This window comes from Anthonomus grandis, chromosome 2 (assembly GCF_022605725.1).
Source record: "Anthonomus grandis grandis chromosome 2, icAntGran1.3, whole genome shotgun sequence".
NCBI classification, from domain to species: Eukaryota; Metazoa; Arthropoda; class Insecta; order Coleoptera; family Curculionidae; genus Anthonomus; species Anthonomus grandis.
Window position 1 is genome coordinate 6,134,397 of NC_065547.1, and position 18,478 is coordinate 6,152,874.

Sequence of the window (18,478 nt, forward strand, 5' to 3'; positions counted from 1 at the left end):
AAAATCCAAGTTATATATTTTTTTCAAGTATAACCACTCTTGGAAAAGCTCAATTTTCATGCAAATTTAACACAAAATAGTGAAAACTTTAAACTAGAGCACCTGTTATAATATTTCGCAGGACGCGCATGTATTCCCGGTTCCTGATACACACACACACAGACACACACACACACAAGTTTTCAGTAGCGATTTTCAGGAATTTCCCACCAGCCTCAGTCCCGCTGAAACACTTTAACGGGAACGGACGAACGATAACCGAACAAAATTTACGCGAATTTTTCTCTATAGACGCGACTTAACGAAAAAAAAAAACTATCATAGAAAAATAAAATAAACTCCTTTAGTGACGGTCCGTGTAAAACTTCAGTACACCACATTATATGCCGGAAAGTTTCACCTACTTTCGGAATGTGAATTGGATTTTTAGGAACAAAAATTAAAAGTCAACAGTTTTCTTTATATATTTATAGCTTAATGTTTCGGAAAGTTTTGCCGTTTTGCTTGAAAGTTACTTAAGTGATTCGTGGTGCATTATTAACTTTTCGAAAATGGGAGCTTTGGGAGATCGTCGGATGGCGGGAATGATCGTGGGAATTTTGGCGATTTTTGCCGGATTAACAGGTGAGCGGAATCATTATTTTTTTGGATCACTTGTTTAAGTTTCTACGGGAGTTTTGTATATAAAATATTACTAACAATTGAAGTTTTTCAAAAGTTTTAATTTTTTTTTTTAGTTTTATAAGGTAAATACTTAAGGGCAAGGTTTTATGAAACTGAGACACGTTTTTTCGTTCTCAGGGATTACCTGTAAAACCCTTAATTGTCCAATTTATTTCATTTTATATCAAAGGGATGTTTGTTTTAGTGCATCTCCAAAATATTTAGCTAAGGATATTTTTTTACGTCTTTATTATCATAAAAATTTATAAAAACTACTATTTAAGCATGTCGAGGTCTAGCATAGCTATTTAACATAGTAAACATATTAAAAAAAAACCTAATATAATAGTATAATACTGATGAGTGAACAGTACAGGCGACCTTCCAAAAGATTATATATTTGGAGCTTAATAAAATATAAATATTAAATTTAAATTAAATAATAGATACTTTTTCTAGTTTAGAATTTTAGAATAGGAAAATAAAAAATGTAAAAAAGACGACAGCGAAGAAAATTGAAAATTGATGAAAATATCTAAAAAAGTAAATTCATAATAAAAAAATTAAACGCAGATTACTAAAAAAGATTAAGATATATTAGAAATGAATTACAATAGTTTCTGATTTTTTATCTATAGTTATATTTTTATCAGAATTGATATTTTATTTTTTATTAGAATAACGCTTTAATTTTCATTATGCAAAATACAGCATATTAAACATTTTAAAATTACAATTCTATGCGGGTTTTACACATTGTCATATCTGTAAAACCCGCATTAGAATAAATATTTTAAAAATGCCTGGATTTTCGCGTATTATTTTGGGACATTTTGTCACCAAACGACGCAGCTGCCACGAAAGTCAGATGTTTACTATCCCGTCCTCGGGCCGGCCGGGGCGGTGCTCTGTCACAGGCACTCGTACACGTTGCAAAATTTCGACTCTATGCGATTTCCTATAAGTAACGAAGGAAAACACGATCTGTATAAGATATTACTTCAAATGCCTAGAAAATGTTAAGAAATTGCTTCGAATCCCTGGAAAAATCTATAAATTGCAATATAAAAGGAATAACATAAATGTCTGGAAAATGTATAAGAATTACTTTAAATGTCCGTAAAAAAAATGAAATATTACTAAAAATGTCTATATTATATAGGAACTTACTCAAAATATGTATATGGAAAATATAAAAAAATTACTCAAAAAAAAACTATTAGAAAATGTTAATATGTCTAGAAAATACAAAAAAATAAATTTTAATATTTATAAAAAATGCAGAATATTAATAAAAACTGGCAAATATAAGAAATGCCTTATAGAAAATGTATATTACTAGAAATTTAAATAACGAATTTAAATGTCTGGAAAAGGTACAAGAATGACCTTACATGTGTAGAAAAAATTTGAATACTATCAAAAAAGTCTGGAATAGGTAGAAACTGACTAAAAATTTGTGAAAAGTGTAAAAATTACTTCAAAATCATGAAAAAAAAATCATTTTTTCGAAGAAAAATTTAAAAATTATTTCAAACGACTTCATATTACTGAAAAGGCTGGAAGATATAAGAAATGCTCGGAAAGTATTTAAAAAAATATTGAAAATGCTTGGAAAAAAATAACTGGAAAATCCCAGAATGTATTTATAACATAATATATGGCAACTTAAGATGCATAAAAAAAACCTACTTTTTATATCTGTAAAACTTGTCACGTTCATGAAAAAATATAAAAAAGTTATTAAAGAGTACAAAGAGACTATGCAATTTTCTTTAATACAGATTCAGAATTACTTAAAAAAAATTCTAAAATGTAAAAAAAATAATTTAAATACCTCGAAAATAATAGTAAATCGAAAACTCGAATGACTACTGAGTGAAGAATGGCCGTAAATATTTTTCATATGTAAAAGATGAAAAATGTAAGGAATTAATTTTAAATTTATGGAGAAAGGTGCGATTTTTTAAAATGAATAAAAATGAAAAATACAAATGACTACTTCAAATATCTTGAAAAACGTGAACAATAATAAAAAAGCCTGAAAATATAAGATATAATTTAAAATACTCAAAAATATAAGAAAAATGCTTTAAAATATATAAAAAATATGAAAAACGTGTGAAAAATTACTGGAATATCAACAAATTGTATAAAATTCCTAAACAAAAAGTTAATTATTGGAAAGGCTTCGAATTAAAAAAAAAGTCAATCTAATTAAACAAGTTGTTTAAAAAAAAATTAAAATCACTTCAATTGCTTAAAAAAAAACTGCATTTCTTTTCTTTCAAATATTTGCCAGACATTTTAAACTAGTCCTTACATATTCCAGGCTATTTAAGCAATAGCTAATAGCTAAATTTTTCCTTGATAATAATAATAATATCGTTTATTTAGCATAATAGCTACATACAAAAAACTGGTATCAGAAAAGAAAATAAAAGATACAAAATACATAAGACTGCAGGAGAAAACAATACAAAAACCCTCAGAAACACGAAAAACTAAACATTAAAAGTGATAAAATTGACATTGAATAAACTTAGTCCTTCAAGTATTTTCTAGGCATTTTAAGTCCAGATATTTGTAGATTTTTTTCAGGTATTTAAATACATTTTTCTCGGTGATTGAAATATGAAATTTTGTATGTTCTTACAATATATTTACAAGTAGTTTTAGAAAATTGATATTTTTTTCCAGGCATATTATGACATTTCTAGTATATTCCAGTTTTTTTATCATTTTATATTTGATCCAGATATATCTCTGTTTTCTAGGCATTTTAAGTTATACCTTATATAAGCTCAGTAATAAAAAATTTTTTCAGGCATTTTAGGTAATTGCTTTGCATTTTTAATCAATTCATATACATTCCAAGATTTTCTATCTAAAAGTCTCTGTCTATTCTAATATTACTATATTTCAAAAATCTTTCAGACATTTGAAGTCACAGACATTCTCCTTTAAAATTTCTATAAATTTCAAGTAATGTCCTTTATGTTGACAGTTTCATTTGGTCCAAAAATTTCAGACTATCATTTTAAGCCCATTTTCCAGATGTTTTAATTTAATTTCCAAATTTTCGAGTCAATCTTAGTAATATTCAATTTTTTGCTTGACATTTGAGGTCATTCTTTTATGAATTTTATGCCTAAATATTTGCAGAATTTTTCAGCTCAGTTAAGCCTATTATTTTATTTTTAAGAGGCTTTTTTAATAATTGAAATGTTTTTCAGAAATTTAAAGTTAAAAAACTAATTTTAAAAAATTACAATTTTTCTTTAAGCATTTAAACTTCAAGGCTTTTTCAATATTTACCTTTCTTTTCAGATATTCAAAGCATTTTTTTAAACATTTTCAAGGCATTTTAAGTAGCTTGTTATATACTTTTCAGACATTTTCATTATTTTTATGATGCTTTCCTGGGATTTCATTGATAGCTGAGTATGTATACTGTGAAAAGAACCTTGTTGCTCTTATTATCACCCGGATAACACTTTTCTTTTAGTACCACATTCTTTCTTATCTGTAAACCAGCTGATTCATATTAAAATCCCCATTCACTGATTTACGGAGAAGATAATGAAAGAACAAAGAGGAAAAATTAAGGTAAAGGGTGATGAAGTAAGAAGGAAATATTTATTTTATAAAGCAGACCTCTTCCTATCTCAAGAGCTTATACATACAAAAAACCATTTAAGATTAATGCAGTAATAAGGACAATTAGAAGAAAAGAAATCCTGAACCAAACTGACCCAATGAGAGCAACCTTAAGGGCATTTCCAGAATTTTTCGAATACAAATTTACCTGGAAATGTGGATAAATAAGGGATTTTAAATGTTAACTCTATAGGAGGTCACATATGGCTCGTTCCACGATAGACCTGGAGGCATCAGGGTAATAAGTAGACTTAAAAGGACCCTAGAATCACTTTTCGTGTATTTTAGGCCTTCTTAGACGTTTTGTGTATATTCTGGTATGATATGAGTGTAAATTTATTGTTATTTACTACAGGGTCAGTTTTACAATCCTTTCCATCTGTTCATTGCATCTTGATTAAGAAAAAAATTAGAATTTTCATTTCAACCTTCATCTTTTTTACTTCTTTTAATGTGGTAATTGTGGTTTATCCAAGTTGTTTCCTCGCTTTTCGCCTATAGGCCATTCTGAGATATTTGTCATATCATCAACAATTTCTAAAATTATCTCCGTAGTAAATGAAAATACACACGTATGCAGTTTTCCGCTTAACGTGGATATCTCACTCGTGCAATTTTCCAGCTATTTTTAAATATTCGAGACCTTGTAAAATCACATTTTATGCCACAATAATGATTGATGATTAATTAAACGAAAAATTCCATTCCGGTTCACAGATATGTACGATGCGAATAAACCCTTTCAAATCCCAATCCGATTCGTTTAAAATTGAATATATAAAAAAAGGGAGGATTAAAGCCAGTACATTCTTTTTTATTTTTATTTATTTATTTTTTTTTGACTTTATTTAAACGAGCAAATCAAATGAATAAACCTGAGCGGAAAAAATATGGCACTAGTTTACTCGCGCGTGTATCCTACAATGTTGTTCAATTTAAAACTGTTGGTAGTTAATAGATCTTTTTTAATTGGAAATGTTTTCGGGACCGGAGTGGAATTGCATGGAACAAGGATGGGAACAAAAAATAATAAAAAAATGGTGAAAAATTGAATGAATGAGGGAATAAGTAAATAAAAAGCCTATAAACCACCGATAACGGGTTTAGTTCTGTCAGCGAAAAAATTAAATAAAATGAAGAGTTTAGTATAGAAGGAACAACAAAAAAGGTTTTGACAAATATATCGTCACTTTGACAGTTGACATTTATGACAATTGACATTCAAAGGTGAGATAAAAATGAGACAAATAAGATGTTTCGATAGTGACAGACAATTAAACAGACATAGAGGGTTTAGATAATAGGTTTGACAATTGCGACATTGAAAGGTAAAAAAACCAAATGCCTTTAAATTGTCATATCGTAGGTGTGACATATGACAACGATGACGTTTGACGTTGACAGGTAAGCGCCAACAAGACGATATTTTAATTTGACGTAACTGACTAGGAAAAGAAAAATACTGTATGACGGAAAGTGAATAAAATGGATAAAAATAAAATAACCAAACACGTAAAAGTGTTAAAATAGCATTTTTATTACTTTATGAATGGCGAGTTCGTAAAATAGGTTATTTATAGCTGCGGTTATGGTGATATAATGCGGTACATTGAATCTTACGTGAGAGCACATAGAGATTCTCGAAAATGGTTTGATTATATGCGCATATACACGGCGGGAATTGTTTAAAAACTAGGTTTTTTAAGTACATTTTGGGAAGAAATTTCTATGGAAATCCCTCGTAAATTTGGATGTAACTCAAAAAGTAAGTCACAAAACTGCTTTATATATCAGATTTGTTCCTATTTGAGTGAAAACCTCATTAAAATTGCTTGAGCACTTTTTACGTTATTATAAAAAGAGTCTTGCATAAAAAATTTCTAATCGTATTTTAAAATTTTGGTTTTGGCTTCCTCCTAAACCATCCCTTGTAAATTGAAGTATAACTTTAAAAAGTACTTAAGCCACAAAAATGAATCATATACTAAATTGTTCAATATAAGTTGCCTTAACTTTGGTTGAAAATTTCATTAAAAACTTCTGAGAAGTTCTTAAGTTATCATACAAAGTATCTTAGATAAAGCATTTCGAAAGGCAGTTTTAAGATTCCGGTTTTAGCCTCGTCTAGAACCATCCCTAGTAAATTTGAGCATAACTTTTAAAGTACTTGAGCCACAAAAATGACTCATATATTAAATTGTTTATTATAAGTTGCCTTAACTTTGATTGAAAATTTCATTAAAATCCTCTAAGAAGTTCTTGAGTTATCATGGAAAGTATTTTAAAGTATCTTAGATAAAGCATTTCGAATTGCAGTTTTAAGATTCCGGTTTTAGCCTCGTCCAGAACCATCCCTCGTAAATTTGAGCATAAGTTCAAAAGTACTGAGGCCAAAAAAATTATTCATATAACGAATTATTCACTGTAAGTTGCCTTAACTTTAGCTGAAAATTTCATTAAAATCCTCTAAGTAGTTCTTGAGTTATCATGGAAAGTGTCTTAGATAAAGCATTTCGAATTGCAGTTTTAAGATTCCGGATTAAGACTCGTCCAGAACCATTCCTCGTAAATTTAAGCATAACTCCAAAAGTACTTGAGCCACAAAAATGATTCATATACTAAATTGTTCACTACAAATTGCGTTAATTTAGGCTGAAAATTTTATTAAAATTCTCAGAATAGTTCTTGAGTTATCACGGAAAGTGTCTTAGATAAAGCATTTTGAATGGCAGTTTTAAGATTTCGGTTTTAGCCTCGTCGAGAACCATCCCTCGTAAATTTGAGCATAACTCCAAAAGAAGTTGACCCACAAAAATAATTCATATACTATATTGTTCATTATAAGTTGTTTTAACTTTGAGTGAAAATCTTATAAATATGGGATCATTGAGAAACTCCAGATATAACTCGTTCCATTTACGTAAGAATTAAACTTGCTATTAGTTAAATATGAAATAACCCGTTTTAATATAAAACCATTCACACCGATTTTAGATAGTTTATATAGTATTAAGGAGTAATCTAAGTAGCGTGATCATTATTTATGTAGATTTACCTGAAAAAGTTGTTTATATCAAATTGATTTCATCTATATCGAGAAGAGATATTGAAACTCCATGTATCAACGAACCAAAAAGTCAAAAAATCCAACAGAACAATTATACTGAATAAAGACAAACTACTATTTTAAAACAAAGAATGAAATCCTTTAACTCTTTCAAGGGCCCTGGTGTACAAAATGTACCACCTTAATGCATGCTCTAGTTAGGCGGTGGTACATATTTAGCACCACTGGTATAAAATTTATTTACGAAAGGAGCAGTGGTTTAGTTTATGAACCACCATTAGAAATAAGTTGTTTACGTCCTTATAAAGAAGTGCGCCTTGCGGTAACGGCGCCGGACATAGAGCCAGCCACTGCCTGAAAAATAAATTAAGGTTATAATTAAGTTGTCAAGAGTGTAAACTAACTGTGAGTGAGAGGAAGACTAAAAAAGTAAGTATATTTGTATATTTGCGTTGTAATTATATTATAAAGCTATTTTCTTATGATGGAGACTGAATATTTATTTGAAAAAATCCTGTAATATTTGATATCTGTCTGGTACTCTATGCGTACCACCGCACACATTAGGTTTTTTATTTTTTGCGACAGCTTTTTTTTATTTTCAGGTTCCAACATGTCCGACTTGCCATTTAAATTGGTTAACATGACGCAAGATGATCTATTCGCTGAAATAGATAATATTTATTTAGAAATAGAACAAAATCATGCAGTCGCTGAAGAAATTCCTTCTGATAGCGAATCATTAGCCAGTAACAAGAGCGAAGAAGAAAGCGACACGGAAGCAACCATCGGAAATAATGTGCTAATATATTCAAGTAGTGACTCTGAAGATGATTTGCCTTTGATAACAATTGCTAGAAAAATTCAAACAGCTGCATTTGCCACACCTGCTGGCAGAAAATCTCCAATTTGGTCTAATGTGGAAACTCCTGCTTCACCTCCAGATTTTGCTGCTCAGTCTAGTTTAGCTGATTGCGTGACGAATATGATAGATCCAACTCCGTGCAAACTGTTTCAGCTGTTTTTTTCTGAGAATTTCATAAAAGATATGGTTTTTGAAACAAATTTGTATGCTCAACAAAAGTTTAGCAAGCATAAACCAACCGATGTTCGCGAAATAAAAACATTTTTGGGGTTGAATTTACTTATGGGCATAAAGCGCCTTCCGAGTTATAGGGACCATTGGTCCAGTGCGCCAGATCTTCATGACTCTTATGTAAGTAATCTAATGTCAGTGAAGCGTTTTAGTTGGCTGCTTGGTAACTTTCACTTGAACGACAATTCACTGATGGCAAAAAAAGGGGAAGCAAATTACGACAAACTATATAAAGTAAGGCCATTGTTGATTTCTATGGCAGAGGCTTTTGGCAAATGCATGCTGCCAAGTCGTGAAGTTGCCATAGATGAATCTATGATAAAATTTAAAGGGAGAAGCTCCCTCAAACAATATATGCCAAAGAAGCCCACTAAAAGAGGGTATAAAGTGTGGGTACTGGCAGATAAAAACGGATATTGTCTAAAATTTGATATTTATACAGGAAAGCCAAGTGGTAATGCCGAGAAGAACTTAACAACTTAACAACTCAAGAGTTGTCAAACAGCTATGTGAAGGGCTAGAAAATAAAAACCACCTTGTCTACTTTGACAATTTTTTTAACGGGGTAGAACTTATGGAAGATCTAAAGAATATGAATATACATGCCTGCGGCACTGTTAATTCTTCTAGGCGACATATACCGAATTTTAAAGCTGATAAGAACATGAAAAGAGGTGAAATGGAGTGGTTTACGAGCAATAGTGATTTATCGGTCATTAAATGGAAGGATAAGCGTTCCGTTTTTCTTTTGTCCAACTTCCACGATCCACGTGATATGCTTGAAGTGAACCGGAAAGAAAAGGATGGATCAATTACCAAAGTACCCTGTCCAAAGGCACTTGCTGACTACAATGCAAATATGAATTTTGTTGACAAGTTCGACCAAAATTTGTCTTACTACAAAATAGATCGAAAAAGTCATAAATGGTGGCATCGAATTTTCTTTTTTTTTCTGGACGCTGCAGTTGTTAATGCTTTTGTATTATATAAGGGACTGCAGCTTCCACCTCTTTCTATGAAAGATTTCCGACGAAGTATAATAGAAGGACTTGTAGCAGAAGCTCTGGTGGCTAGAAAAAGATCTGCTTCAAGTTTTGAAACTATTGCTATAAAGAAAAATAAACCATATGTTTCCGAAGAAGTCCGATTTGAAGGTTCGACACATCAACCTGAACGTGGTACTCGACGTCGATGTGCTAACTGTAGCACCAAAAAGAACCAAGTCAGAACGGAATGAGTTTGCAGCGTTTGCAACGTGCCTCTCTGCTTAACTAAAAATAAAACATGTTTTCAAGACTTTCATAGAAATAAATAAGAACGGGGCAGTGGTACATATATAGCACCAGTTGGTTTTTCACATTTATGTACAAAATAATAAGTAAAAATAAAAAATAAACAAAGTTACTAGTATTATTTATGTTCTTAAGTTATAGTTTACAGAAAAATAAACATAATAAGAAAAAAAAAATCTGTGCCCAAATAAAGAATAAAAATTTTAAATTTGTTGCCCCTGAAAGAGTTAAAGAAGAGCAATGTAGTGTCGAAGAAATGTGGAGCAAATCTAGAGACGTATTAAAAGGAGAGCGAACTGAGAGAGAAAAGAAGAGGAGGAAAACAAAGATGGATGTATAGCAAAACGCAATGTAATTTAACTCTTTTCCCCTTTTTTTTATTCGAATTTATAGTTGGTTGACGCTGTCTGAGTCACTTATTAATCTAATGCATATTTTTATGATCACTATCGACCAATCTTCAGGACATGCTGGTGAATTTAATCTAGTGATAAGAGGTTGGTAGAAATCACCCAGCTTGTGTAGCTATAAATCCATTTTTTTTCTGATACCTTAGTTTGTTTTATAAGGAATAATGAGGACTTACTTCTTTTCACCTTTCACCTTTAATACATTTTACTTAAACCTTTTTAGGGAATTTCTTGGTGATGCGAGTTACATCCCGAGTATTGCTGAAATTAACGTAAAGTAGCACTTCTTCATTTTCAGATAAGGAGGTTAACAAATATAAGTAATTGCTATTGTTTATATACTTCTCTATTTAGTTCTACACATTCCTGTATTCTAATTTAACCGATTTTTAAACCAATTACCAATTATATAAATTTTGTTGCTTTGTTCTTTTAAATAAAAGTTTGTTTTTAAAAACATTGTTTCTCCTGTCTTAACTCTTAGCGGCGCCTAATTTAGTTGGTAAAAAAATACCTAGTGGAGCCAAAATATTTTTTTTATGAATTTTTATATTTTTTGTAAAATTGTAGTAATTTAATATTAGTAATAATAAAAAAATAAAAAATGAAAATCTGCCAATCAGTTTTTTGTTAAATTTGAATAATTCGGTGGATCATATTGTGGACTACCGTGACACAAAATAAAAAAACTAAGAGTAAGGTAACAAATTTATTTAAAAACTCATACAAACTTGGGTACTAAAAATTACGTTGCTTGCAAAGGGCTTTACATATGGAACATACCCAATCCGTCCTTACTAGGTTAGCCTTAGTGCTACAAAGCGCGCATCTTCTTCTGGTACCCCTTGTAGGTTGATGAGCAGATGACTGCTGTCTTATCTCTAAAGGTACGTAAGGTTTGTATTTTTTTATTTCAACATCTGATGGTGCAACCAAATTTCTCTTTCGATTTACAAGCGTTTCTGAGATTAAACCGTTTATGACACTTCGTCTAAAATCTTTAGCAGACATTTTTGGTAATTCCAACCTATTATAAATAATATTGGAATTTACAATTGATGCATCTAATAAGTAAAAAAATATTCGATGCCACCACTTTTTACTGCGACGGTCAATCTTGTATTTAGAAAGTCTTTGGTCAAATATGTCGACTCCATTCATATTAGAATTGTAATCGATTATAGATTGAGGACATGGAATTTTAGTAATTTGTCCACTTCTTTCTTTTCTTTTTACTGTTCCTACATCTTCTGGCTCATGAAAATTTGATAACTTGTGAACACATCTACGGTCTTTCCATTTTGCAGGTAACAATCCGGTACTGCTTGTAAACCATTGCACATCACCGCGTTTCAAATTCTTGTCTGGTTTCAAATTTTGGCATATGACGACGATTAATATTTACGGTTCTAACAGCATGGATTTTTCTTTCTTTCAATTGTTGAAATAGATCAACGCTAGTAAAAAAAATATCAACATATAACACATGATATTTATTTTCTAAGCGTTTTATCAAATTTGTAACGACTCTTGAACCAAGGCACTTTTCTAGCTCACAAGTAGGTGATTTTCCAGTGTACAAATCAAATTTTAGGCAATAACCAGATTTATCAGCTAACATCTTATACCCCTTTTTGATTGGTTTTTTTTGGCATGTACTTCTTAAGGTTACTACGACCCTTTAATTTAATTATTGACTCATCAACTACAACTACTTTATTAGGAATAAGGCATTTTTCAAAGTTATGAGTCAACAGTTCTAGCATAGGGCGAATTTTATAGAGCTTATCAAAGTCTGGGGAAGATTTTGGAGGCATCAGAGAATTATTATTCAGATGGAGATGACTCAAGAGCCATCCAAATCTTTTTTGGAGTCATTACTGAGCTGATAAAAGCATCATGCAATTCGGGAGCAGTTGACCAATAATCCTTATAGCTGGGACTAATTTCACACTGATTTGTAGGGACATAGCTTTTCCCAGTTGAAAGTTTTTTCTGCTCGGCATAAAAATTTGTTTGAAACATTAAAGTATCAATAAATTCGTTAGTAATAAACAGTTCAAAAATCATATACGGTGTTGGATCATTAATGTATTTGATAAACTGAGGAATTCCAGAAGGTTCGGTAAATTAAGGAAGAGGATCAGGTCTATGAACATTAGACCAAACAGGAATTTTACCTTTTGACCACTGTTGTTGTAGTTCGGAAAGGGGGATATTATCACTTGGATCTTCCTCCTCAGAAACCGGCAGATCTTCTTCCATATCTGTAATAACTGTAGGAACTAAAAAATCGTCCTCTATATCGGAGGAGTCCTTATCAATTTCTTATTAAATAATAAATATTTTGGATACCTTAATCAAGCCTGTTAAAGAATTTATAGAAAATGAATATTTATGTAATCATATTAACTCTGAACCTTTATATGTACAGGGTGGTCCAGTTTAAACGCCATTAATTTTAATACGTTACAGAGAATTAAAAAAAAATAGACTTTCATTATAAATTTTTTTTCCAAAATGTTTAATTACAAAGACACAGAGTATTAAAGTTAAGAATAATTATTTGTTTATTTATCATAACTACTAGCTCAATTTTATTAAATTTCGCATGCAGACTATTGTAGTGAATTGTCAATTACTGATGAAGCCAATTTTTACGAAAATTGCCAGTGGCGTAATATACGAAGGGTCTTTTTTGTCTCAAATCTGCGAGGTGATAATTTTTTTTTATATAAAAAGTCAACTGTTAGTGTTACTTTTCCAAAATTATGATTTATGGCGCTGTTTTTAAAATATCTTGAAGTTAAGTAGGGCATTTTTGGTTTTTTGTTAATATAGTCTTTGTCTAGTAAAATAACCTTTTCCTAATAATATTTTACCTGTAAAAAAAATATTTCATAAATTAAAATAAAATATACAATATGTTTCTTTTCTCTTCATTTATTCATTACTTTTTCCTCATCATTTCATTTTTCTCTTTTTATTGACATTTTATTTGTATTTTAGTTATTTTAAAATCTCAGGCAATTAAATTAAAATTAAACCTTATTTACCTTAAACTACCCAAAATTGTAAAATAACATTAATTTAAATGTCAATAATAAAATTTTTAGGCAGTTGAGGTATAATTTTAATTAAAATGCTTAAAAATTAAAGAGAATCTGTGATTCAACTACCTAAAACTATAAAATATTTTTAGTTTAAACATCTTAAATATATTAAATAATTACTCCAGGAAATTATTAATAAGCAAAATATTAATTAAAGTGCCCGATATTTTAAAACTGAGTATTTATTTATTGGTATTTTATCTTAAATTATTTTAAAATTCCAGGTTCTTTAATTAAAATTGTATCTTAACTGCTTAGATTTGAAAAAAAAATATTTAAGGATTAATAAAATTATTCGAGGTATTTGAGTTACAATTTGAATTAAAGTATCTGCAATTTTAAGAATTTATAGCTCAAGTGTCTGGAATTGTAACATAATTCGAATTTTAACGTCATACTAAAATTATTCAGTTTACCAATTACAATTAAATTAAAATTATTTTAGAATTCCAAACACTTTTATTAAAGTTGTACATTAATAAATTTAAGTTTTAATATTTACTTCAATAATAAATTAATAAATTAGTCGAGGCAGTTGAGGTACAATTTTAATTGAAATGCGTACAATTTAAAAAAAAAACTCTACCTCAACTGCCTGTAATTGTAAAATAATTCAAATTTCAACAACATTCTTAAAAAAATTATTAGTCTAAGCAATGTACAGTTTAATTGTACAAAAACACCAGTTAAAATGCTGCAAAAAATTAAAAAAAAAATTAGGCTTGAATCTTAAACTAAACCTGTCAAATAAAATAATGACTTAACGTAACTTTCGATCATCTTTTATATTCAACTTTTTTACAAATCAAAGCCCGATTTCCTTTTTTCTATAAATTTTTGCAACATTTTGCATCAACATTAACATTTCAACAATTAAAGTAAGATATCTTAAAAACAGTGCGTTAAGTCATAATTTTGTAAGAAGAACTTAATTTTCAAATTAAATGGAGAATCTAACAATTGACTTCTTATAAAAAAATATTTTATCACCTCGCAGATTTGAGACAAAAAAGGACCAAATAAGGATTTTAAAAAATTGACTTAATCGATAATTGACAATTTACTACAATAACCTGCATGGGAAATTTAATTAAAATTGAGCTGGTAGTTTAAAATTTATGATAAATAAACAAATAATTATTTTTAACTTTAGCAGCTGGTATCTTTGTTATTAAACATTTCTGAGAAAAATTTTATAATGAGAATTTATTCCTTTTTTAATTCTCTATCGCGTAATAAAATTAATGACGTTTGAACTGGACCACCCTCTATAACGAAACTTCATGAAGTACAATTAATTGAGTAGAAGCATAATGCCAATATTCATTGATATCACAAATACCCAAATTCAAAATATAAATGGAGATACATAGATTGTTGTAACCAATACCGATTTTATAGGTATAAAATTGTATGAAAACTAAATAATGTAATGCTAAATGGTACATATCTTATGAAATCAATTTCACCTTGTATGTTAAAAATAAATGATATTGGAATCAAAGCTTATAAAAATATGAAACACATTTTTAAGAACATTCTGTTACATAGGATATTTTTTAATTTTGCAGAAAAAACCCTGCATGATAAGGTAAAACTACTCAATTTAAGTAACATGAAAAATACTCATTTTATTATCATAGAAAAAATTACTGAATCCATCAAATACTTTTTTTTTTTTTTTTTTTACTTTAAATTATCTTTAACGACTTTAACGCCAACTATGTTTTTTTCATTTAACTTGAGTCATTCTATGGAACTTTTTATTGATGAGCTTCTGGCTACGCATAGCATAGGATCTTGATCGTTGTACATTTAATACATTTTTATTCATGAATTTTATCGACTTTTATTAACATTTTCAATGCTTATAGAGCGGAAGGCAGTACGTAAAAATATCAGAACCAAAAAAGAGAAACAATAAATCCACTCAAAACGTCACAAACAAGCATCTTTTCGCACGTTTTAAATCAAAAACTTTAACCGCACGTAACGTTTTTTTTTTCATAGAAAAACGTCGGAAATTCACCCTCTCCATTCCCTTCTCCCGATTTCCGCGTCGGTCCGTGTTTCCCTCCCGCATTCCCGACATCAAAATCCCGTCGTCCCGAAAACTTGGACCCTCATTGTTCTCTCCGCAGGAAAGTCACATTGTTTCCCGTTATCTTTGGGTTTTTGTCTCCGGTTGCCTGTAGATTCTTCATTTTTTTTTTAGTTGTTGTTGGTTTATTGCCATTAGGACACGATGGCTTTTGTTTTGGGTGGGTGGAGGGATAAAGGAGTTATCAGACTTTATCAATTGTATTGTCAATGGAACTTTCAGTTAGTTTTTGGAAGGATGAATAGGATGCTGGTGGGGAGAAACTTTTGTTGCTTTTGAGACGGTAAAGTTGGATGGAAATCTTTATTTCTATGCAGAACACAGAATTACACTCAAAAAGGTTTATTTTAGTTGTATTTATAATATGTTGTCTTTTAAAGATGATACATTAGACTGAGATGAGGATAGAACATTGAAAATATCTCTCTGGATCATCTGAAAATAATGTTCTTTTTACGTGGTTTATCGAATTCAGCATGCGTGTATTAGCCTCTTTTATAATAAGTTACCTATTGAAATTGTATGAAAATTATGAACGAATGAAATTGTATGCCAAATCTAGTACTGCTATTATATTTAATATAAAGAATTAAACATATAAAACTACTTATTCTTTTGTATCTTTTTGATCACAATCAATTTTCTGATCAAAAATCTTTTTTAGACAATCAAGACCAATCTGGCAAATATCTTGTATACTGGTGAATATTCATTATCTAAAACTATATTCCTGCATAGGTGTGTTATTTTCTGTAGTTAGTTTATACTTCAAGATATTGTTGTTATCGGACCAATGTTCCTACTAATATTCTTATACTGCAGCAAATTAGTAACTAATTTCTGCATAAGGATAGCTGTGTCTAAATAAAGATTCATCCACTGCTAACGTTTTTATTTGACTAGATAGTTTGCATGATCGAACAACCCCAATTCAAAACCACATTTACATTGGGAACCTCTTAATCAGCTTAGATGATAATATCTTTTACCTTTTTAACTTTTTTCTCATTATTGCTTAGACCTAGGCTGCTAAGGCAGATTAGCTCTCCGGTGAAACCTAGTAACTGCGATTTTGTAAATTTTACATGAGGATAAAAAAACGGTTACAGTGGTGCATTTTCAATAACATGTCTTCTAGACGTATTAACATCTAGGATGGTGAAGTTTTTAATAGTAATATGTTTTGTTTATAGAATTATCATTTGTTATACAGGGTGTAAAAAAATAGATGCGAAAAAAATGAAGGTAAATTTTAAGAAAAAATTTACCTATTTTATATGAACGTATATCCTAAAAGGCGTAACTTTTGAAATACCGGGTGGTTGAAAAAAATTTATATGTTTTTTTTGTAATACCTGGAAAACACCTGTAAAAAATTTAGTAAAATTTGGTATGCATTTTTTATGCATCAAAAGGCATTTTCTGAGGCTCACTAATTTTTTTTATTTGTATCAGTGACGTTCGTGTAAGGTTTAAACTAAATATTTTTGATACGACACTTTTTTTCGATTTTTTTTTTATTTTTGTAATTCCTATTTATTTCTGACCAAATTTGGTCTCTTAACTTTCTTTTATCCCAGGTTGCGTATTCGATTAAAAAAATAAAATCCATCTATTTTATTGTATTACGTGTTTATTATTAATGCTTAGAAGTGATTCCAATTTTTGTATAAACCAAATAAAAGAAAAATAAATTAAATAATTATAAAAATTGTTGAAAATGACCAAATACGTCGCTGCCATATTTGTCGATGAATCCGATAAAAATTCCGGGAGAATTTTGAATTACGTCACATGAATTAATCATTCGATTTCTCAAGTCATAAATATCCAGTATCGGAATCCTGTACACCAAAGTTTTTAAATGACCCCATGTGGTAAAATATAGTGGATTCATATTTGGTGACCAAGGGGGCCAAAATTCAGGACCGCCTTGGCCTATTCAACGATTTGGGTATGTTTCGTCTAAATAACGACGTGCTAATAAATTAATATAGGCAGGAACCCCATCGTGCATAAACCACATTACTCTTTTAATATCTAGGGTTATTGCCTCAAGAACTCCTGGAAGTATGTCTTGGAGAAAACGAGTGTATGTTTCCCCATTCAATCTCTGTGGTAGAAATTGTCGGCCAATAAGGTTGTCTCCAATGATTCCAACCCATACATTAAAAGAAAATTGTTGTTGGTGATAAGCTTCAACTATAGCATGGGGATTTTCATCTGCCCAAACGTGGTTATTGAGATAATTAATGATTGCCTCTCTGGAAAAATTAGCTTCGTCGGTAAACAGAATCTGCCTTAAAAACTGATGGTTTTGCTCAATGACTTCTAACATCCAACGAGAAAATTCAAGACGCCTAAGGAAATCTCGTGGTAATAGAACCTGGATTCGTTGTACGTGATATGGATATAATAACTGATCCTTTAAAATAGTCCATACCTTCATATGATTGACATGTATGACATGTATGTACAATAAGACCAATTTTTCTAGTACTGGCTTCAGGTTATTCATCAATTAAATTAAGTACTGCTTGTTCCAATTCCGGTGTTCTAATATCGCGTTGGCGACCACAATCATGCTTTCTTGGTTGAAAAGTTCCAGTTTCTCGTAGTCCTTGATAAAGGCGTTCAAATAATGTACGATGAGGTGCCATTCGTTGAGGGTACATTTCAGCATACATTCTAGATGCTTGCAATGAATTTCCGTTAGCAAGACAGAATAAGGGTTAAGTATACAGTGGTGTACCATATTTTTCATCAAAAATATTTACTTTAAACCTTGAAGGATAATCAGCATAGCTCGTTACTGATACAAATAAAAAAAATTAGTGAGCCTCAGAAAATGCCTTTTGATGCATAGAAAATACATACCAAATATTACTAAAATGTTTACAGGGGTTTCACAGGTATTGCTATAAAACATATATTTATCTTCAATCTTTACCACCCGTTATCTCAAAAGTTAGGACTTTTGGGACATACGTTCATATAAAGTTTCTTTCTTAAAATGTACCCAAGAATCAGCCCCTGAATTTTTTCGCATCAATTTATTTACACTCTGTATATAAAA

The 18,478-nt window shown here is 30.1% G+C and overlaps 1 protein-coding gene across 3 annotated transcripts in view; it reads left to right on the forward strand.

The window, feature by feature from the left end:
• Nucleotides 1–233: 233 nt before the first annotated feature.
• LOC126750284 (titin) overlaps nt 234–18,478 on the forward strand; it is a 1,176,889-nt gene continuing 1,158,644 nt past the window's right edge. For all 3 annotated transcript variants that reach the window (XM_050459851.1, XM_050459854.1, XM_050459853.1), the window contains exon 1: nt 234–624. In XM_050459851.1, the coding sequence (XP_050315808.1) occupies nt 552–624 (73 nt within the window). In that variant the 5' untranslated portion in view covers nt 234–551. The remainder of the gene's footprint in view (nt 625–18,478) is intronic.